Source organism: Solanum pennellii, chromosome 7, assembly GCF_001406875.1.
Source record: "Solanum pennellii chromosome 7, SPENNV200".
NCBI lineage: Eukaryota > Viridiplantae > Streptophyta > Magnoliopsida > Solanales > Solanaceae > Solanum > Solanum pennellii.
This window is the reverse complement of record NC_028643.1, coordinates 1,389,072-1,412,020: the sequence shown is the minus strand read 5'-3', so window position 1 is coordinate 1,412,020 and position 22,949 is coordinate 1,389,072. Positions and strand designations below refer to the sequence as shown.

General features: G+C 32.5%; 4 protein-coding genes across 5 annotated transcripts; 2 read left to right on the top strand and 2 right to left on the bottom strand.

The window, feature by feature from the left end:
* Positions 1-1,527: 1,527 nt before the first annotated feature.
* Positions 1,528-5,123, top strand: LOC107024126. Its single transcript, XM_015225026.2, has 5 exons — positions 1,528-1,883; positions 3,812-3,967; positions 4,146-4,241; positions 4,396-4,516; positions 4,738-5,123. The coding sequence occupies exons 1-5, from the start codon at positions 1,581-1,583 to the stop codon at positions 4,914-4,916; spliced, it is 855 nt and encodes a 284-aa protein (XP_015080512.1). The 5' UTR covers positions 1,528-1,580; the 3' UTR covers positions 4,917-5,123.
* Positions 5,124-5,771: 648 nt separating this feature from the next.
* LOC107024085 (GPI mannosyltransferase 3) lies at positions 5,772-10,219 on the top strand. The gene is made up of 9 exons (XM_015224975.2): positions 5,772-6,096; positions 6,178-6,295; positions 7,256-7,360; positions 7,532-7,818; positions 8,362-8,643; positions 8,965-9,166; positions 9,329-9,480; positions 9,587-9,749; positions 9,871-10,219. The coding sequence occupies exons 1-9, from the start codon at positions 5,882-5,884 to the stop codon at positions 9,952-9,954; spliced, it is 1,608 nt and encodes a 535-aa protein (XP_015080461.1). The 5' UTR covers positions 5,772-5,881; the 3' UTR covers positions 9,955-10,219.
* Positions 10,220-11,545: 1,326 nt separating this feature from the next.
* Positions 11,546-16,608, bottom strand: LOC107024086 (VAN3-binding protein). Of its 2 annotated transcripts, XM_015224976.2 has the most exons (9): positions 15,346-16,608; positions 15,027-15,237; positions 14,884-14,955; positions 14,724-14,792; positions 13,927-14,284; positions 12,897-13,064; positions 12,409-12,458; positions 12,029-12,086; positions 11,676-11,893 (listed from the first exon to the last, which is right to left on the bottom strand). In XM_015224976.2, the coding sequence occupies exons 2-9, from the start codon at positions 15,204-15,206 to the stop codon at positions 11,676-11,678; spliced, it is 1,173 nt and encodes a 390-aa protein (XP_015080462.1). In that variant the 5' UTR covers positions 15,207-15,237; positions 15,346-16,608. The 2 variants fall into 2 exon arrangements, with proteins under 2 accessions (XP_027774460.1, XP_015080462.1); XM_027918659.1 differs by having other exon boundaries at positions 11,546-11,893; positions 15,027-16,604.
* Positions 16,609-21,500: 4,892 nt separating this feature from the next.
* LOC107024454 (transcription factor IBH1-like 1) lies at positions 21,501-22,900 on the bottom strand. Its single transcript, XM_015225442.2, has 2 exons — positions 22,812-22,900; positions 21,501-22,256 (listed from the first exon to the last, which is right to left on the bottom strand). The coding sequence occupies exon 2, from the start codon at positions 22,245-22,247 to the stop codon at positions 21,657-21,659; it is 591 nt and encodes a 196-aa protein (XP_015080928.1). The 5' UTR covers positions 22,248-22,256; positions 22,812-22,900; the 3' UTR covers positions 21,501-21,656.
* Positions 22,901-22,949: the final 49 nt, after the last annotated feature.

The window sequence follows — 22,949 nt, the reverse complement described above, 5'->3', positions numbered from 1 at the left end:
TATGATAAATTAATAATCTTAATTTGCACATACTTTTATAATAAAAATCATAATTTTAATTTTAAAAAATATCTTAATTATATTATACTGCCACATTTTATCGCATTTAAATTTTCAGCCTGATAATTTTTTAGGATTAATATGTGTAGGAAATTGGAAATTGGAACTACTTGGAAAATAAGAAGAAAAAAAAAATAATTATTCCAACAAAACCTTTTAAAAAGAAAAAGGTATGATCTTCGATAAGACCCAACAGTAGTTATCAATGAATATTTTTAATTTTAAATACTACGAAAATGTAATTTGATAGAGCATGATATACTTCAAAATCGTTAAAAATATTACTTATATAAGAAGAAAATAATGATAGAATGTTAACAAATAATCGACTATTATCGCATTTTATACGAAAATAGAAAAAGACATTTACAGTTAATTACATATTAAGTTGTAATTATATATTATATTTTATACAATTTTCAATAAAGAAAGATATTGTTACGCTTAAATACATATATTCTTTTAGGTTTTAAATACCATACTATACTTTGAAATATAGTAAAATCTCAAAAGATGGATACTTATATCGCTATTTATGAAATTTTCTCGATGATAAATTTAACGAAACTTTGGTTTTGGGCTGTTGGGCCGATTTCGGAGATTCAATTTCAGCCTCGAGCTAATGGGCTGGGCTACAAAACCATAACCAAAAAAGCCCAATTAGTTCTTGGTTTAGTTTTTAGAATATTTCTTGTGAGTCATTTGGTTAAATGCGTCCGAGAGGAATAGAGTGTATTCCGTGAAAAAATTACTTTTACTCCATTATCCTTAGTTAGAATCTGATTTCTAAAAATGTGTTAACCGTAATGAACAGAATTAACAAGACAAGAATTTATTATGGAAAAGAAGTAAAAAATCACGCCCTACATTATGCAGGCTTTTGACGAAAAATCTCTACTAACATTGCAAGAGAAATGTTTTAAGATTATAACTCGACAATCTAAGGGACTAACTCGTTCTAACTACTCTCCACGAAGTCAAACTCGCTTCCTTTTACAATCCTCACCCACACAACTACGCTCATCAATCTAGAAATTCCACAACTTAATAATAACCCTAGAACAACATCGCCTACAGTCTCAATAATAAACAAAAGCTGATACAACTCAATACTGATTATTGTCGGTCATCATTGATTACAACAGTTAGCTGTAACTACCATCATCAATTTTTACCAACCATATCACAATTAACTAACTCAAAAAATATATTATCTTTAATCAACGCACATAACCATCACTATTAACTATCATCATCACCAATCACAGTAAAGAAAGAAATAAGAGAACAAAACACACACTAATTTTAAGATTTCTATTTTGAATCACCGAGAACATAATCCTCAGTGTGAAATGCTTCTTTCAAATAATTATCATACGATATGAATTTAAATTAGTCCGAATCGAAATATCAAATGAAAACATAATCCAACTAATAATACAAAAAAAAAAATAAAAAAAATCAAACAAGCTAGAAAAAGCTTGGACCATAACAAAGGAAACCAAGAAAAGAAAAAAAAAATGGCAATTCTCTTTACACCATTTTCATACTCTTTCTTCCCCAAAAAACTCAACACCAATTTCTCCACCATCAATGGCTATACCTATAATTTCAGTAACAGATACCCTTTTCATTCTTCTGTTCTCTGTTCTTCTCAAATTTCTCAACAACCCCAAATTTGTTCACAAACCCCATCACCAATCTTGATTGATAAATCTTTTTTATATGTATCTGAAGCTAAATCTGAAAATGAGTTGTGGGCTGCTTCTTGTCTTCGCGTTAGGACTTTCTATGGCTTTCACCATGAAATTCTTAACATAGAAGTGAGTTTGTTGATCTATTTTGCCCCCCTTTTTAGTTTTTCATTTATAGTTAAATTTGTTTACTTTTTTGTTAATTTAGTGTTGGATTTCACTTTTCAGTGTAATCGATGTAAGAGTTTGTGGATTTTAGCATTATTTGACTTTAAAGTTACTATCTTTATTGTTGATATGTGATTATCTATCCTGTGTTTGGTATTTGTATTTGAGCCTGACTAATCGAGACCTTTGCGTATGGGAAGGGCAACCCATCCACTGCACCACATCGTTTGATAGTGAAAAAATGTTATCTTTGTTTGACTAGCTTGTTAATTGTAGTCTCTTTAGTTTTTTTTTTCTCCATATATAAGTTTATTTACTTATTGTTAATGTAGAGTTGAATTTCAGTGTGATAATTGATGTAAGAATTTGTGGATTTTAGCTGCACAATATTATTGGACTTTGAAGTTAGTATCTGTTAATATTTGGTTTCCTATCCATTCGGTATCTGCATTGGAGCTTGATTAATCCAGATTCGTGTTGGGTAGGGGTCATTAAGGGGTGACGAGGCTCCCATAACCGAGACCTTTGGTTTAGGGAGGAGCCGGTCCATCCATTGCACCACATACTTTGGTGGTGAAAAAAATGTTATCTTTGTTTGACTAGCATGTTTATATTAGTCTCTTAGTCCATTTTATTTTTTTGCCCCTTTCTCCATAGCTAAATTTATTTTCTTTTTTGTTAATGTAGTGTTAAATTTCAGTGTAATTGATGTAAGAATTGGTGGGTTTTGGTTGCACAACATTATTGGACTTTAAAGTTTTTAATATCTTTACTAGTGAAGGGTTGAAAAAACATCTAAATTATGCCGATTTTTCAAGTTTCAGAGTTTGTTATTTGTATTATCACCAACTATTTATCAAAATACACCTCAAGTATCAACTGTGTCCTTTTACTATCTGAACTATGATGATATTTCAAGTAGGAAAAAGAAACAATTGATTATTGAGGTGTGTTTTAATAAATTGTTGGTAGTTGGTACGTAATAGTTCATGTATGTATCTCGAAAAATTGGGATACTTTAGTGTTAAACTGTAAAGAAACTATATTTATATAGTTTCTACTGATTCTGCTTAATGATGTCGAATTTTATTGTGATTGCTGTAAGAGTTTGTGGATTTGGCTGCAAAAGATTGTTCCATTATCTACTTTTGGACTCAACAAAATGGCCATTCCTAGTTCAGTTTATGGGTGTTTCTTGTGTCTTCTTTATCAAAGAAATGTTTAAGTTAGGATCTTTATTGTCAGTATTTGGATTTTGTTGTAATTTATGTGAGAGCTTGTGAATTTGTCTTTAGAAGACTAGCTGAAATCAACCTATATAGTTTTCATCCTAAAGAGAAGGGAAAAGTAAAAAAGCTCCTTTTTGCATTTAGTAGTCGCGTAGTTTCTTATTCTCTCAATGTGTATTATTATTTGTTGGTTCATTTGCCTAATATCTTGCTATTTTGCTGTCATATATTCTTTCAACCCTCTTTTGATAACTTCTCTTTTGAGCCGAGGGTCTTGGAAACAACCTCCATACCCCATTAAGTTAGGGGTAAGGTTTGTGTACATCCTACCCTTCTCATAACTCACTTGTGGGATTACACCGGGTATGTTGTTGTGTTGAGTTTTATTGTAATTGATGTGATCTTTTCAGGATTATTGGGTTTCTTCTTCTTTTTTCTAATCCAAAAAGTCTTATTTTTCCTTACTTTATGGTTATTTTTGTGGCAATGTCTGTTCCGGTTAAAGAAAAATGTGATCTTTGTTCGACTAGCATGTTAATTGATCTTTGTTTGATTTGCTGGCTGTCATCATTTTCAAGTTATGCGTAAATCTGCTAATATTTTCTACTCTTGTTTAAAGTATATACTGATTGTTATATCCTCCTTATCAAGTTCTATTAGGATCATACAAAGTACCTGACTGAACGTGAGTTTGAAGCACTGACGGAACGTATTGCTGGGAAAAGGGTCGGCTTTGGAAGAGTTTCTTGCATCAATGCCACCCTTCCATTTTCAGAAGTCTCAAATGTTGCATATGATTTGAGTACTTCGTGTAAGGTGAGAATCTTTACACTTTGGTTTTTTTCCTTCTTTACATTTTCCGTCCTTGGGAAATCATCTTTGATTTCGATCACGTACTCTCCACACCATTATTGCTTTCATCTTTATCAAGAGTCAAGTCCAACTGTACTTTTATGCAATACTATTAAATTTTTTTAGTTTCCATTACTTGCAGTTTTCTCATGATAACGCGGATCTAGTTGTTGTCGGGACCCTGGACGTTAACCAGTGCATCAGACTACCGGATGAAATCACAGGAATGAAACCAAAGGTATCATTAGATACCTTCTTGTTTATTTTGTGTATTCGCTTTTCTTTCAATGCATTTGTCGTTGATGCAAGATTTGCAGTGCTTATTGCTTGCATATGTCGATAAACGTATCTCTTTGTATAAGTAATTATATCATTCTACTGCATCTAAACAGGGAATAGGAGCTGATTTTGCTAGGGGATACTTGAGTAATGTATGCGTTGCTGGAGAATTGCAAAGAAATGGCCTCGGCTACGCTCTTATTTGTAAAGCAAAGACGGTTGCTAAAGACATGGGTACTTGCTCTTCTTTAGATATTTCTCAGCCTTACCATATATAATGTGTGGGCTTGCTTTACCTTGTATAGGTGTACTACAACAATAACTATCCATCAGTCCCAAACAAGTTCGGGTCAGCTATAGGAATCTTAACTGTTCATTTAAGCTCAACTCGTGTCATCGTCTCACCAAATCGTTATCACAGCACTAAGCTATTCTTTTCGCGTTTTTTTTTACAGGAATAAGTGATCTATACGTCCATGTTGCCATCGACAACGAGCCAGCAAAAAAGTTGTACATAAAGTGTGGTTTTGTTCAGGAGAACGAGGAACCTGCGTGGCAAGCAAGGTTCTTAGATCGACCTCGAAGACTTCTATTATGGACAGATCTCTCCATTTCTTCTGATGTTTCAATGTAAAATGTACACAAAATTCTGAGTTTTCACTCAAGAAAAGGAGAAAAGCCCTCCAAGAAATCTCACATTGTATCATTTCTTGTAGATTCTTAATGTATCATTGTGTCCATCTTTTTACAGTCATAAAGAAAATGTATTCCATTGAACTTATTGTATTTTGTATTATAACTTTTGACAATCATATTAAACCAGTTTTATGTCTTGAATAAAGTCTTAAATATCATTGAGAGGTTTTATGTGGATAATATTGACCATCACCTTTATCATCACAATCGTTTCTGTCATTGTCAATCATTGTTACTGTCGTCAATCAGTAGTCATTATTACTAATCACATTTTGCATCCTAAACACCATTAACAACCGCCAACATTGTCAACCAATAAAATCGATAGTTTTCATTACACATATTACTTTCGTCATTATAATTATATTTGTCGTCACCACTAGAGCAATCACTATCATCGCCGTGGCTACTTCCATCCCCAGTGTCATTGCGGTCAATCTCTACTGCTAATCACCTCCATCCTCAAAATTAGTACTATCACTAATGTATCTTCTGCCATTATCCATCACCATCAACACCGCTAACTACTGATATCAACGAACTTTACCATCACAATCACTATCCTCATCATATCAGTTAGTAATTACTACAACACCAACCACCTTTATCGTTACAACTATCACCTTCACTATTACTAGCGACCACCGACAACTATTATTATCCACTAACACCAACAATTACTACCACATCACTATAAACCATTTCATCATCATTTGAAACTTTATCAAATATGATTTTATTTTATCAAATTTAAAGTTTAATTTCTTTTTATTTGAAATAATCATAGTTTTTTTTTAGTTACCAATTAAGGAGAAAAAGTGAGAGATCTCCCTCCTCTTTTAACAAAAATATTTCAATTTCTAAATCTTGAAAACTCAAATCAAATCCCCAATTTTTTCCACCATGAGACAAAGGAAGAATCTTGATGTTTCATCTACTGATAGCAAAACCAACATTCCTAAATCTTCCAAAAGCAACAAATTCACACACCCTTTATTGAAAAAAGTTTTTTTCTTGTGTTTGTTCGTTAGATTTGTTAATGCTTTTTTGGTCCAAACATATTTCAATCCAGATGAACATTGGCAAGCTCTTGAAGTTGCTCATCGAATCTCATTTGGGTTTGTGTTTTTTCACAATTCTTGTTTTTTTTTTGTTAATTTTTTTGATTACTGATTTGGGGTTTTTCTTTTTGTTGGCAGATATGGACATTTGACGTGGGAATGGGAAAAGGGTATAAGGAGTTATCTTCATCCAGTGATATTTGCTGGATTGTATAAAGTTCTTGCCTTTTTTCATCTTGACAAACCTTGGTTCATGGTAATTATGAGTTTGTTTTTTTGATTTTTTTCAGCTTTGTTTGGGTTGATTAATGTGAATTGAATATGGAAATATTGATACTTGATCGTGTAATTCTGCAAGAATTGAACTTAATTGTATTTTTGTGTTGTCTCATAATGTGACAATGTAAATGGATATGTTGCTTGTTTTGTTGATTCAAAGATGCTACCAGGTGTGTGTCGGATCCTTCAAAGTATGTGCATTCTGGAGGATCTAACATGAGTGCGGCATTATTTTTGGAGCGTGTGAGCAACATAGAACCTCAATGTATCTTTCTTTATTTTTGTTCTAGCTCATTTAAAGGAAACTGCTAATTCTAATAGTTTTCCTCTGTCCTTAGTTTATCAGCTGGTTTCGTGAGTGAATTTCATAAAAGAAAATTGTGCAGATGTTCTCACATATTTTAGGTGTTTGGGAATGCAGAAGCATATGTGAATCTAATAGGCTTTATGAAACTAGAAATTTTAGGAAGTGAATGGAGATGATGAGATTGGTTATTGATATTACTCCTCCGTCCAAGTCTGATTATCGTACTTCCTATTTTGGATTTAAGAAAGATACATTTTTCATACATTATTCAATACTTCAGTTATCGTACTACGGTGAGATATCCTTAGACACTTCTTCGGGCTCTTAATATGTGTGAAGTAGGGAGTACCAGTTTTACCAGACATTTACCTGTAATTTCCTTGGCTATACTTTGGAGTACACATTGTAGACATCTTATCTTTATTACCGGACTATCCATTTGATGTACTTCAAATGCATAACAGTGCAACTAAAAGTACGATTTTGTATATGCATCTTTTTGATGGAGATTTTTCCTCTTGTTTGTTCGCATTTTTGCACGTTTAGTTTCATTATAAATAGTTTCTATTATACGCGTACACATTAGATGTTCTTTTCCATGGTGCTTAACAAAGTCTCCATTCTTCCCAGATAAGGACTCCACGACTGCTGCAGTCAATATTTTCAGCTTTTGGGGACTTGTATTTGTTTAGACTCTCTCAAGAGATATTTGGTGACCGTGTTGCAAAATTTGCGGTATCCTTTTCCTTTGTAACACATACCACTTTCTTGATCCTGCCTTTTTGTTATTTTCTTTTTGTTACTTGAAGATCCACAAGTGGTCCTGCTCTTTTTAGTGTCTGTACATTTAATTGCTGATGTTTCACTCCAATATCGTTGATGCTGAAGTACTTAATCTATCTGCAGCTTTTTGCCCAGTTGACAAACTGGTTCATGTTTTTCTGTATCACACGTACTTTATCCAATAGTCTGGAGACTGTTCTTACTGTTGTGAGCCTATACTACTGGCCTTGCATTAGACCATCTGCTAGTAAAATTTCTCGGGGTTCTAGAAAATGGGGCTTAGCTACAGCTGCATTAGCATGTGCAATCCGACCTACAAGTGCCATTACATGGATCTATATTGGCCTCCTAGAGCTGTGCCTGACACGTGATAAACTGAAATTTGTTCTTCTTGAGGTGATTCCTATTGGGTAAGTATCATTACTTTTCACGACTACGTCATGCTATTGTTAAGATATGAATTGCATTTTATTAACTTGGTAAGCTGAGGGTCTAACCGAACGCCATAACAGGATCTAAGGTCGTATACCATTGCTAGCTGAATCCCTTCTATATAAGAGTAAACTGGATATTAAGGATTTGGTGATATAAATTAGTATGACCATCCAATTTCAAGTGAAGTTTCACTATCCCTTGAAACTTATCCAAGCTAATTGGAAAAGGCTTATTCATTTTATTTTTTGTTTTTTTTCGACTTCCACATCTGTATCCTATCGTACTTGAAACTTTCATGGTTTCTCTTGTTTTGAAAGAGATGATGTAGACATGAATGTAGGAAAGGAACACCTGTAAACCCACACATTGTCTTCAGCGCTTTGCTCTCATCTATGAATTTTTCTGATTTGGGAGAACTCATAGAACTCCTATTTGTGTTTTCAGTTGATCTTTTCTTCTTCAAACTATAAAATTACATACTCACAAAACCTCTTTCCTCTTCTAACACTTGGAGTCAGGACATTAATTCTGGGACTTACATTTCTGGTGGATCGCTGGATGTATGGCACTTGGGTCCTCGTGCCTTTGAACTTTCTGAAGTTCAATTTTCTCTCTGCTGGTGGAGACTATTATGGAACTCATGTGTGGCATTGGTACTTCACTCAGGGTTTTACAGTTATGGTCTTCACATTCTTGCCGTTTTCACTTGCTGGCATTTTCAAATCTAAGCAGTGGAAACTATCTGGTCTAATTGCTTGGTGTTTGGCAATTTATAGCTTGTTGGGTCACAAAGAGTTCAGGTATTTGTTCATATTATTTATGTCTTTCTGTCAAAGATGATTATTAAAAAAAAGGCAACCCGGTGCACTAAGCTCCCTCTATGCGCGGGTCCGGGGAAGGGCCGGACCACAAGGGTCTATTGTATGGCGCTTTCCTGCATTTCTGCAAGAGGTTGTTTCCATGGCCTCTTGATTACATGACAGCAATGTTATTAGTTACGCCAAGGCTTCCCTTTAAAGATGATAATAGTCTTTAAGCTTTATGTTCTGTAATAACTTCCATGTCAGACGTGTAGTTGAATGAATAGTTGATTGATGTTCTCTAAACTGTCCGAAAAACAGGTTTGTCCTCCCTGTGCTTCCAATAGCTTTAATGTTCTCTGGGTACTGGTTGGCAACAATTGGAGGGCCTGATAAGTCTACCGGCCGTGCTAAAAGATCTCCAAGCAGTCATGATAGGTGCTCAGGAAAATTGCAACTGGCCGTTCTGTTCCTAGCAGTTAGTAATATTCCGATGGCATTTTACATGAGTATGGTTCATCAGGTATCTCGACATCTGACTTTCTTCTCACCTTCTGCAAAAGCAATATTTTCTTGCAAAATCTCGATGCCTAGTTCTTTTTCCTTTTTCTTTTGCTCTTGTTATAGCATCAAAACTTTAAATTTCTGTGGAACTTATTACCCTATCTGTAACCTCTGTCTACAGAGAGGGACAGAGGATGTAATGAACTACCTCTCCGTAGAGGCGAACAGTGGGAAAGTGAAAAGTGTCCTATTCTTTACACCGTGCCATGCCACACCTTACTACTCAACTCTTCACCGTAACCTTCCTATGCGTTTCTTAGATTGCACACCAAGGTATGTACCATATCTGCCAATGTACTGTGAATGTCTAACCGTCTCTGGCGGTACTATTTTTCTTTCGTTTCAACAGAATTGAACCTTCGTTTATTCCTTTATACAGTGACGTGAAAGGAGCTCTAGACGAGTCTGATCAGTTTCTGGTGGATCCAGCTGGTTTTGCAACAGAATTTGCTAAGAACTGGTCTATACCTAGTCACATTGTGCTCTTTGACTTTCAGGAAAAACTACTGAAGGACTTTCTAGCTTTGCATAATTTCGAAGAGGTTGGTTGCTTTCTTTCGTCTTGATCCATTTCTATAACAATGTATTTTCTCTCTTTTTTTTTTGTGTGTGGAAAAATGGGAGTGCAATGTGCTCATTCAAGTATGTCCGTGTGATTGACAGATAAAACGGTTCTTCCATGCTCACTTCAAGGTGGATCGAGAACTTCAGGCATCTGTTGCTGTGTATACACTGAAAGGCCAGTGATTCTGTCCTTGATGAGCAAACTAATCTAGAATTTCTTTTAACTATTCTAGGTGTAAATTTTTTCTAGTATCATTTACCTTTTGATTTATGTTTCCATTCTATTTTCTTTTGTTCCTGAAGAGAATGGATAGGAGTTTCAGCTATATAGTGGAAATTTTGAAATTTTGTAAACATGGTTTGATTAAATACAGTTCTTAAGAAACACCAAAGGAAAAAAGCAGGAAATACTTGGAAAGAAGAAAAGGTTATAATTTTGACTCACCTACTTTTCTTGCCTCTACGTCCATGTTTTAATTTCCTTTAATACCTGTCTCATATATCGACTGTGTATCATATCAAGATACTTATGTTGTGATTATGATATGCATACAATCTACTTCCTCTTTTCCAAAAAGAATGATAGTATTTCTTTTACAAGCCCTCCCAAAAATATCACAATATTTCTAAATTTGGAAACAATTTAACTTGAACTTCCCCTTTTACCCTTGATGATAAGCTTTTATAGCTGAGGATGTGATCCTTCATAGGAGGGTGTGGAGATCAAAGATTATGATAGAAGGTTAGTAGGTAGTCGGGTGCTTTGCTTTCCCATTATTGGAGTATTAGTATTAGACTTGTATATTCGTATCCTTAGATTTCTATTTCTATTGGTTGGTTCTTTAGCCTTAATTATTGTATTTTCTTGTTGCTGTCTGTTTTAAGCCGAGGGTCTATCAAAAACAACCCTTCAACCTTTTTAAGGTGGGGGTAAGGTCTATGTGCTCACTATGCTTCCCAGACCCCACTTGTAGGATTACACTAGGTATGTTGTTGATGATGACAAGCTTTTATAGCCACACAATCGTTATGGTAGATTTAAGACCACCAATTTCAAAAGTTCTCCTTCATTTCTTAAACTCCCTGCCCAGTCAAACTATGTTGCATAACTTAAAAGGGAGATAATATATGTTTTTAATTTGTAATGTGATGCATACATGAGTTCATGTGAACCACAGTGGCTACAACTTCTTCCCTGGTTTGGTTTGTACTAACTTTGAACATCTGTAATTAACCGCAATTCCTGACAGGACCAAGTTTTGGTGTTGCTTTATGAGAATGCAAATGTGGTTTCCACATTACTTGAGGAGCTTTAGGTATGAAGGTTAGATAGGAAAGTAGGTATGAAGGCCGAGTGTTGTGGTACTTCTAGTAGTATGATTTAGGTATCATGTATTTCCCTTTACCCCAATGTGTATTAAAATCTGTTGTTACACTTGTTTTCTTCATCTGGTATTTTGTTGTCTCTTTTTCTTTCTTCCTGTCCTGCATCAATTACATTTCTTTTGAGCCGAAGGTCTATCAGAAACCTCTCTACCTGCAAAGGTAGAGGTAAGGACTGTATACATTCTATCTACTTAGACCCAACTCGTGGGATTGCACTGGTTATGTTGTTGTTGAGGAGCTTTAGGTGAATTCTTGTAATTAGAAGAATTAATTCATCAAATAGAATAATTATAATTGACTCAAGAAACGGATATCCAAGTGAACAAGGTGAGAAATGAAAAATCATAAAGATTGAAGCAAACAATATGATCAACAAACATGTAACTTATTGGAAAAACAAGAACATGATATGTAACTATTAACAGATCTGACAACTTCAAAGTTGCTAAGTACTATAACCTATACATGACAAAAAACTCATGTGAAAAATATGCTGATGCCACAAATCTTTATGAAGATTAGCTTTTGTAATATTGGAGCTCATATTTTGTAAATGAAGTAGAGAGCGTCAGCATTTGGTTAATAGTCATTGACCACATTTTGTATCGCTGGTAATCATCCATCATGTCTAACTTGATGACTCCCCTGTTTGTTGTTAGCACAATAAGATAGCAACTATCAGTTTCCGCTCCATTTGAATCCTTATACAGCTCGGCATGTAGGTCTAATACGACACCTACAATCAGATGTGGAGGTGTTCATAAATTTGTTAACTATCTAATTAGCATATCAGAAAGCATTGTTACAAATTTAATATGAGAAGTGCAAGAAATACTAAGGTAAAGAAACAGTATTGAATACAAGGACATACTTTCCGCTTGACTTGAGAAGGTCTTCAACATAGTTGGCTTCCTTGTTCTTAGGATAACCTGTAACATAAGAATTAGAACTTTAAATTTCGTATTTAAAACATCATACTGAGATCTTGTACATGACTTTTGGTTGTGGTTGAGGCATGTTTTGATAAATAGCCGGTGATAATAGTTCAGGTAAGAAACACGCAAAAACATGATACTTCGGGTGTGTTTGACCATTAACTTTTAAAACAAAACAAAGAAGAGGACGACAATTTAGTTTTTCTATAGAAATCGTCGTCATTCTCCTTGAATTATGACACTGCTATGTTGTTGGAGCAAATGTATACAGTAGGTAATACATGATTATCAGCTGAAGAGATATTAATGTTCACACCTTGGCTTCACTATTTAAGATAATGGACACCGACCTTAGCTTGGATCTTCCTGTTCCACATAGCAAAATACAAAAAAAAGCATCAGCTGATGATCCAACAACAGAAGAGTTTCAGAGAATCAAAACTTCACTTTTTTTTTTCTTTTTTATTTTTTGTATTAACTATCATTTCCTTGTATAACTGCTGCTACTGAATCTGCAAAACCATATATTGGCCCCTCTCTGAATGTGCTTATTGCAGTTATTTTCTGTCCAGACAACAACAACAACATACCCAGTGTAGTCCCGCAAAATAGGATTTGGGGAGGGTAGAGTATACGCAAACTTTACCCCTACCTCAAAGGTAGACAAGTTGTTTCAATAGACACTTGACTCGAGAAAAAATAACTGATAGTAATGGAAGTACAAGAACCAATGGACTGTAACAGATATTAAAGGACATGCATGGTAAAATTATAAGTTATAGAGAAATAGACAATTAGACATACCTTCTGATTTTTCAATATAGAGGTCTGCCCCCTTGGAGAGAATTGATCTGCATTTCTCGTAGTTAAAGTTGTAGTCGTTGCTATCTTCAATTGGGAGAACTGGTGTGCCTCCATTCAAAATATTCTTGTAGCCAGATCTTGCTTTGAGTGTTTCTGCTCCTCTGAGTGCTGAGACAGTACCGGTGCAAGTCCAAATAGATGAGTTTTACTTACAATTTAAGATGAGACTAACAGAGGCTGAGTTCAGTTCCAAATGACACAGTTATGTTTATTTACTTCCTTGTCAGCATAGAGTTCTTCTTTTTTTGGTCTTTTTTAACCCAAGTCATGGCGAACACACCCATGTTGGGTATTGGTTTCATGATACACATTGTGGTCCTTTCAGCAGAGTCAAATCCAGTTGGATGATGAAACATTTTATTCTTTGAACTCCTCAAGCTTGCTCAGTTGAAGCACATATAATTCTATATAATTCTATTATAAAGTTTAGTTCTTTCTAGTTTCTGAACAAATGATATACAAAAAATTTGACTTGACTTTATTTTTTCTAGTAGCAGCTTAAGTTTTACTTTATGCTAAGGAAGCTTTAGTAATTTGATTTTGTTAGCTGCAGTTAGATTCTAGATCTGAATTATTAAAGAGTACTAGTAGAAGTTAGATTCTATCGGCTTTATTTAAGCTAAGGGTCTATCAGAAATAACCTCTCTGTCTTTATGAGATGGGTAAGTTCTGTGTATACTCTACCCTCCCTAGACCTCACTTATGAGATTACACTAGGGTTATGTTGTTATTGTTTCTGTACTGGTAGAAGTGAATGCGAACTGTTTAAATCTTCTTATTACTTGCATCTCGCGTAAAATGAAAGAATTCATTTCAAAAACACAGTCGTCTTTATGTGTAGCTGCTGGTAAGTTTAAGTTTTCTAACAACTGAGTCATATATGTGTAGCTGCTGGTAAGTTTAAGTTTTCTAACAACTGAGTCATATTTGTAAAAACTATGTATTTCAAGAGGTGGAGAGAAGTCATTACAAGTTGTAGCTGCAGCTGTAAGCGTCAGAATGTCGCTTGCACTTGTGCCGGTCATTGCTGAGCCAATCACACTGCTGATTTGGTCCCGTTTCGCCCCCATAGCTTCTGCCACTTGTGCACATTGTGCTGCAACTAGTGCCGCTGCGCTGGCCACAGCTGACTCCTTGGTACGCCCTGACTGATCATGGTTCATGTTTTCAGCAGCGATGGCAGCTAAGGCAGCTGCAACACCTGCCACTGATATCGCTGCATGTACTTCAGCCTTCTGTAATCTCTTTTCTTCTTTCCTCTTCTGCTTAATTTCTTTGATCCATTTCTTGATTGACACATTCTTTAGTGGTCCTATGTTCCACGGCATCTGCATGAAACAAGCTCTCCGCACTGAGTTTATTTTCACCATGCCTTAATTAAACCAATAATTAGCTCTGATGATTGAAGTTGATTTATGCCAATTTCCCTTATTTAGCCCACCATTTAGATTTTCAAAGTTGTGCAAATATAGCTTTTTGAAAATTACTTTCCAGAATATGCTAGACTTGGGTCTAATGTTTGCTTATATATTCCTCAACCTTACAGACAACACATTCGACTATCGTCAAATGTTTTGCAGTTATTTACAAATTTCTAGACCGTGTTCTAACTTTTTTCTCATACAGTTGGCTCGTAAGGGATCTTTACATCGTGGTAAGGTCCATAAGTTGCAAGAGTATACAAGAAAAAGGTCATTTACTAAACAACTGTCTCAAAAAGGGATAACGAGTGAAAATTTCTTGATGATTGGATAATTCTCAACTTACCCATTTTTTCTGGAAATAGCTGTTGTAGTTCACCTCTGGATGCATGGCTTGCTGCATCCATATCCACGACTAACGAAACAAATGAAAGTATGTCACAATGAGTCTTCTCTGTGAAGAATCTGTGGTGATAATGCACAGGGGTTTGTATTCTATTTCTTACCTTGACATCGTTGGATTTCCATGGCGGAATTGAATTATCTGCATCATCCATCTTCATGCTCTTCTCCATTTTCTGTGTTAGATTAATACGAAACCTCAATATTTTTTTATTATGTTAGACATGATTTCACAACGATTACTTACAGGAAGAGGAGGTTTATTATCAATGCTTAAACTCTTGATTGAAGTTTCATGTAGAATGAGAGCTTGATCTTGCATCTCCGGCTGGAACGCTTGAACTGCAAAGTTGCACCAAGTGCGCGAAAGGAAGTCCATCGTCTCGGGATGTGCTTGTGAGATTGTTGGATTTGAATCAAGATCCATCTTTTTCTTAAACCAAGACTGGACAGTTGCTCTACAGTTGTTATAAGGTAAGTGAAGTTTTGATAGAATGTTAAGTTCACTTAAAGAGATATATAAATAGGTATAAATTAGATAGAAAGCTTAAAAAGTGTTAAATCACCTCTTATTCAGAGCTATTTTGTTGGTTTATCATCATAGGGTCCATTTAACATCTATAAAGTGGCAATTCATAGCTTTATTATGAATACAAAGCCAAGCCAGCCTCCATGAATCATTAATCCACCTTTTACTTTAAGATAACAGTTTGTAAAAGTTTATTTTAGTATCTAATTCCAAAAATGCATGTGTGAAGATGAACCGAGAGTCTATCAGAAACAACCTCTCTAGTTCTATGAGGTAGGGCTAATGTTTGCGTATACTCTACCCTCCCCAGATGCCACAGGTGGAATTACACCAGATATATTGTTGTTGTTGCATGTGTGAGAAATATGAGTTCTTGAAAAATGCTAAGTTTTTTTTTTCTTTATATTTTTGAAAACATGACATCTGAGATAGCTCGTGCGTACCTCGATCATCCCACCGGATACCTACCACCACCTCTATAGGTAACAAGTAACTCTGCCCACCAATTCCTAGGAAGATGGGAAGAACTTATAGAAGCAATTTTTGTCTATTGAGATGTGAACTTTGATGAAGGGAAACCTTGAAGCAATGGTAAAGTTGTCTCCGTGGGACTTATAGATTAGATGTTCGAGTCGTGGAATCAACCATTAATGCTTGCTTCAGGATAGACTGCCTATATCACACTCCCTTGAGGTGCGGCCCGTCCCCCCCATACCCACATATACTTCGTGCACCATGACGTTTCTTTTTCTTATGATTTTAATTTTAGTTTTACCCGCTTCATTAACCGTTAAATCACACGATACGACTTTTCTGTGTCCCCTCAACAAAGGCTACTCAAGTAATTTGAAGAATTGCCTTGATGAGATGTTAGTACAGATGGAAAGATTATGAAAAGCTAAACCCCTCATGATATTTAATTGTTATAATGATGGTTGTAGAAGAAAAGGGACCCAAAAGAAATTTTTGCAAATCAAATACATGTTCTTTAAGAAATAGCCAAAATATTTTTCCATTTTAGAGGATTCTAACACATGCTAGCCACTATACAAGCATGAAAACTTGTTGGATAATGAAAATACTAAAGAGAAGCTTTTATTAGGTCCCTAATGTTTTTATAACTTTAAATTTGTACCATGTGTTCAAGCTAAGATCAATTACTTTCTAGATAACAAGATCACAAGGTTAGAGTTGTCTTTGGGGCCATCATGTTCTAGGGTTTTTATTTTTTGTGTGTTGGAATTATGTTGTTGGATGGGCTAGAAGTTAGTTATATGAAGATGAATTTGTTTTTATTTTCGTTAAGAATGTATGAATCTAAATTATTCAGATCTCGATTCAGCAAGTGTATCTATTTTTTTATTTTTATGATAGCCCGGTTTTTATAGTTTCGATTTGAGGTTTACTTAAAGATTCTGTGGATAATTCGATACGATATTTTATTATTATTATATGATCAACGCTAGTCTCAATCACTATCATCGACCACCTCTGTTTGTAACCACCATTCATCGCTAGCCACTTCTACAATCGGTCACCCGCCATCAACATCTCAACCACTAGTCTCCACTACACAATGACCGTGACCAACAATCACTACCATCAACAACCATCTTCATTATTGTAAACGTCCATTAGTATTATTCTAGAATAATTAATTATCGTCAACGATTACCATCACTAGCCATCTTCATTATTGATGGTCTTATTGTATTATAATCACTATCAACCATTATCACCACCAACCATCTTCACGATTATTGACCTCCACCACTTACCACCTCCGCCACTTGTCTTATTGTACAATAATTATAGCCAATCGCTGAGCAAATACTTATTAAGATTTAGACATTTTAATTTTAATGAAAATTAATGATCAAGATTGTACTTCAAAATTTAATTTAATTACGAATGACACGGACAAATATATCAAATAAATATAACGAAGAATAAATATAACTCTTTTTTTTGAGAGTACAAGTGTGAATATAACCTTTTTGTGTAGGATTTATGAAAGCTAGTACTAATCATGTTCTAAAACATTATTAACCAAGCATGCGCAGGGCCAACTTTAGGTTATGTTAGTACATTTATATGTATAAGTATATATTTTAGGATACTTTTATGTTATTATATAATATAATAATTATTCAAGAAAATGACTTTTAAAGAACAAGATTAGCTTTTTAGATCATAAAGAAGGTTTATGCAACTAACTCTCCTTTTAAAATTGTATATTGTGGTACACTATATATGCCTTTTTGTGAAATAATGGATCTCTAATTTCTTTTAGCTTTTTAAATTTGTCAGTAAATTAATTTTATTTAAACACTTAAACTATGATTTTTTTTGCTTGAATATCTGAACATACGATAAAGTGTTCATTGTTGAATATTTTTTGTTCAAATTTTTTAAAAAGATTTTGCTTGTGTCCTTAAGCGCTAGAATTAACCATTTAATATGTCACATCATTTAATTATACACAATAATTTTAATAAGTCGTAAAACTCCATACATGTTCTAATTGATGTTTATGAGCTAGCATGCACAACTTCTTCTCTCTAGATATGAGCACTTTGTCATTTGTTTAGATATCCAATTAGAATAAATCAAAATCTGAGTTTTTAAATGAAATTTACTAGCAAATTTAAGAGTTTATCGATATATTCGATCATATTTTTTGCTTTGTGATATAAAATTGTTTATGGATTTGTTGGGTTTAATTATAAAGTGTGATCATTAGAGCTCATGTGATAGGAAGAATATTTATTAGTTATCTAATGCTAATTAATGTGATTAAAAGGTCCACTTAGTGAAAAAAAGAAAATTAATCATATTTATAGCCATGCATGAATGTTCCCTCATACCACTAATCTTTTTGTCCCCCATTAATTAATTAATGTAACATAAATTAGCAATAAATTATGATGATTAACCAATACTAAGAGAAGGAATCTTTTTCTTTATGAATTCTAAATTTTACTTAATTGGAATGATTAGTAGAAAGCAAGGATTAAGATTTAAGATATCTCTAGAATGAAGGTTTTTAGGAAATTTCTCAATCATGATTAATAATACTAGTAATTATTTCTATATAATTTTCTAAAAGAAAAAAAATGTAAGGAGTGGAGTAGCTATAACGTAAAATAAAAGTATATAGTATATATTAATGAGTTTGAATTTTAATCATATATAACAATGAAGATTAAAATGCACGTTAAAAAAGAAATTATCACTTCCCCATTATACTCAAGTATGAGTATGAATAAATGAATTTAAGCCTAAAGTCGCCTTTAGAAATAGATCTTACAATTTGCGAATATCTAAAATTTAGTCAGATCTTAATATAAATATTAAACACCAAGTGAAAAAAAGAAATTAATTTAAAATATTTACTTTTGCGGAAATGAAGATACTAATATCTAAGAGATGAAATAGTTGAAATTTATTACAAGTGTTAGACTGTTATTATTGTTAAGAGACGAGATGGTTGAAATTCTTTCATGTTTGTAAAACTTTTTTAAAAAAAATGGACAACTTCAAATAATTGCATAAGAAAGAAATATTTATATAAATCAACCTACCTACGTAATGAAAATCTAAATTAGTCAGATCAGTATATTATAATATTGAATGATTAAAAGTAAAACAAATAAAAAGTAAGAAGCAAAAAAAACTAAATATTGACCTATGTGGTTTTGTTAATGTAATACATAATAATAACAATATTGCATCTAACAATATCTACTATGTCACATCAACTAAACATAATCACATGTGTTTGATGATTATGTTCGAAACGTATTTTATTTCTTTAAAGACGATAAAAAACACAAATATTGAATCGATGATACATGTGCTTTTAGACAAAAGGAGAGTTAGGGACGCAAGAATGTTCATTCAAATTTGAATTATTGATAGTGAAGATTGAATTTTTCGATTTTGATTCAATTTATCATGAAAGGACAAGAAAAACCAACAAGAGGATATATATTTGTTCATTTGTCTTTCAATATTGACAAGGACCAACTATTAACAAAAGAAACAAGAGGAACAAATGCAAAATGAAATATAATTGTTTTTTCGTAGTTTTTTTTTATTGAAGAAATTCAGATAATAATGCGTGATTTGCTTCTAAATTTGATGTGTTTCATTTGCATTTCATATTTAGATATACATAATTAGATGTATCTGATATACATGTATCTGGACACGCCGAATACATATATCTGAGGATCAAAATATGATACGAATGATAATATCAAAAAATTGGGGGAAAACAAGTAATTGGCTACTAAACTAAACATAATTAGATGTGTCTGATATACATGTATCTGGACACGCCGAATACATATATCTGAGGATCAAAATATGATATGAATGATAATATCAAAAACTCGGGGGAAAACAAGTAATTGACTTCTAAACTAATGAGATTTGTATTGTTTACCCTATAAACTTGTAGAATTTGGTTGTTTAGGTATAAAATTTGTCAGTCGCTTTATCGCTATCAAACCATGTGAGGGGAGAAAGTTTTGGCCCATTGCAATAATGGGCTTCAAGCAGACTTGTGAAAATTTTTTGGCCCATTACAATGGTGGGCTTCAAACAGACTTGTACAAAAAGTTCTGAAATTTGAAACTTTCAAGTATCAAATTTTACGAACGAAACGTTTTGAAATTTAAAACTTTACGATAATAGCTATTTTTTAGTTACATAGAGTAAGAACAGACTATTTGTGAGTATTATCCCGTAGTAATAGGGCTTGCTTCCTCAACGAACCTTGCGTTGTACAATACTAAATAAATCGAGACAGTTTATTTTAAATACTGATCGTTGAAAAATAATAATTAGATGCATTTATAAATTTTTCATGTGGTAAAGAATTAAGAGTATATTTCATTTTAATCTCACTTAAGTAAAAGTTGAGGAAAATCTAATTTTACTTTGGTTATAATAATAAATGGAACAAAATTTATTTTCTTTTATACATTAATTTTCATAATTTGGTACTATAGAACATGTTAGAGTTTTGATATTATCTACATCAACTAATTTTCCAATAAAGTTCTATTTTAGAATGCTTCGATGTTGTCTAATAATTAACACGTTTAATATTTGTTGTATATAACCTTAGATACGATTGTTAACAGTATATTAATTAAAGATAAAAAAATTTAACTCGTATATATCAGAGTATAAAGAATTTTGTGAGTTTAATAGTAATTATTACTCGTCTTAAAGTCTCAAATAATCATTTAATGTTTCCAAGTCTCTTCACGGGTGTTCCATAAAATCTTTGACATGATATCATGAAACTTCAATCTAATAATTAAATAAAAGGAATATAAGAGAAACAATTTATTTTTTTTACTTTTAATTAATAGAGTTATTACAACCACTATTTTCTTCTCTCTTTTTTTCTTTAATTTTTCACTAAATAACTTACATCTTTTTTTTTAAAGTACTTTATTATTCTTTTTTTATTTTGTTGCAAGTTGTGTTCTCATTCTCAACATCAATATGGTAACAATTTTAAATAAATATTTTTTTAAAAAATCAAAACAACTAATTAGGAATATTATAGTTTTTGCTAGAAACATGTGTTGGATTGGATCATTTGGTCCTCGAGTGTTTGATGTGCGATTCGTGTTCGAGTTTGAGTTATATCAATATTTCTCTACCTCATAACGTAGGAATATACATTTTATTAAAGACATCGCACACTTCAAACAACTTTTATAATAATCAACTCTAAAATATACTGCAAACGTCACTTGTGAAACTATAGTATTATTATTGTTATTGTTGTTTTAGCTAGAAACACACTTTTTATTGACATACAATTTCAACAAATTTTGTTTAACATTTTGTAGAAAAATACATGTGTTTATAATAGAATGATATTTTTTTAAAAGAATTAAATCACTCCCTAGCAAAAGGGAAAAAAAAATACTTTTACACTCCCAAAGAGTTGCTGAATTTCATGCTTAATTATTATGGCCATGCATTTGTTGTTTATTTTTTTTAAAAGAAAAAAAAAATAAGTTACACCATTCTATGATGAATAACATAAAAACAAAAGATATTAATCATTAAAATGTCACAATATTTCTAAAAGATAATCAAAACTCATATATACAAGAACAAATTAAACTAAGAGAAAGAAAAATAATTTTAAGAGAACATAAATCAATAAGGAGGCTCATATGTACATTGTTACATCTTCTTTGTACTATGTAATAATTATATATATATATAAAAAAAACTCCACATGAGTAAAAAAAAAAACAAAGAAATAAAATAAGGAATTGATCACTTCATGATTATTTTTTTTTAAGAAAAAAACTACAACCTTGTTTTGGGATCATTAATCTCATGATAACTAGCATTATTAGCTAGATGCCTCATAACATCAACTTGAACTCTTAATGAAATAATATAATCTAGGGTTTCTTTAATTAAAGAAGCATCATCCATAAATTCTCCACCAGGAACAAGACTTTTAAGAACTTTTGTTCTTTTTTTCACCATTTTTTTTGCAATAATATTTGGAGAAATAATTTTTCTTGCTCTTCTTGAAATTTTGCAACTCTTTTTGATAATCTTCTTGCTTCTAATAATTCCATTTTGAGACATAGAATTAATTCCCATTGAAGTTTTCTTCAAATTATTATTATTATTATTGTTATCATCATTTGATCCAAGAATATTTTTCATGATGATTTTGTTTGTGTCATCTTTTAAAGCATTTTTCATGAGGGCATGGCTCCAATAAATTGTTGATTTTCTTGTTGAAGCCATTGCTATATCTGCTGATAATTTTATAGCTTTTTTTCTTTCCATTATACTCATCTTTTTCTTTGTAGCATTACATATTTGAAGACCTTTTATCCATTTCTTGAGAAATTCTTGCTTGAGTGATATAGGATTCCTCATTTCTTCAAACTACAAAAAAAAAAAAAAAGGAAGAAAAAAAAAATTAAGACATGTTAGGTTTATAACTATATAAAAAAAACAATAAAAAAGAAAGAATGAAATGAGTTAGAATTATAAAGATATTCTTGAAGCAAGGAAAAAAAAAACTACAAAAAACTATTTTGTTGTTAATCTGTCGTTAAATAACTCATAGCTACTAGATTTTTTTGATAATTCATCGCTGAATAAGATTAGCAATATCAAGTAATTCTTAAAGCATGAAAAAAATTGAAATTAGCTAGGAACTTGTAGCTACTAGAATTTTTCAATTATTCATCGTTGAACAGGATTAGCGAGGAATTTTATTGTGAATTTTCATAGTAGTGATATAAAGTCTATCTAGTTTGATTTACATGTTCTTATTATATTTGATGTTAGAACAAGAAAGATGAAATAAAAAGTAATGTCTATAAGCTAGCTACATATGATAAGAACATGCAATAAGAAAAATAGTAAATATGAACAATATATTATGACTATATATTATAATGTGTAATGAAAATTTGATAGACAAAAATGACATACCTTTGTGACTTTTCTTCTATTCCTTGGACAAAATATTCAAAGAAACTAATATTGGAGGAACAAAAAATCAAAGAAGAAATGTGAAGAATGGGAATTTGAAGGAGAAGTTTAGTGATAAAAAAGCCAATTTATTGGGGT

What these genes read in the sequence shown, in the direction of transcription:
- LOC107024126 (XM_015225026.2), top strand. Translation starts at nt 1,581, where the DNA reads ATGGCAATTCTCTTTACACCATTTTCATACTCTTTCTTCCCCAAAAAA. An exon ending in ATTTGAGTACTTCGTGTAAG is followed by an intron (nt 3,968 to 4,145) that starts GTGAGAATCTTT and finishes CATTACTTGCAG; the next exon opens with TTTTCTCATGATAACGCGGA. An exon ending in GACGGTTGCTAAAGACATGG is followed by an intron (nt 4,517 to 4,737) that starts GTACTTGCTCTT and finishes TTTTTTTTACAG; the next exon opens with GAATAAGTGATCTATACGTC.
- LOC107024085 (XM_015224975.2), top strand. Translation starts at nt 5,882, where the DNA reads ATGAGACAAAGGAAGAATCTTGATGTTTCATCTACTGATAGCAAAACC. An exon ending in GCTCATCGAATCTCATTTGG is followed by an intron (nt 6,097 to 6,177) that starts GTTTGTGTTTTT and finishes TTTTGTTGGCAG; the next exon opens with ATATGGACATTTGACGTGGG. An exon ending in CTTTGCATAATTTCGAAGAG is followed by an intron (nt 9,750 to 9,870) that starts GTTGGTTGCTTT and finishes TGTGATTGACAG; the next exon opens with ATAAAACGGTTCTTCCATGC.
- LOC107024086 (XM_015224976.2), bottom strand. Translation starts at nt 15,206, where the DNA reads ATGGATCTTGATTCAAATCCAACAATCTCACAAGCACATCCCGAGACG. An exon ending in GGAAATCCAACGATGTCAAG is followed by an intron (nt 14,793 to 14,883) that starts GTAAGAAATAGA and finishes TTGTTTCGTTAG; the next exon opens with TCGTGGATATGGATGCAGCA. An exon ending in TACAGCTGCAGCTACAACTT is followed by an intron (nt 13,065 to 13,926) that starts GTAATGACTTCT and finishes GTACTGTCTCAG; the next exon opens with CACTCAGAGGAGCAGAAACA.
- LOC107024454 (XM_015225442.2), bottom strand. Translation starts at nt 22,247, where the DNA reads ATGAGGAATCCTATATCACTCAAGCAAGAATTTCTCAAGAAATGGATA.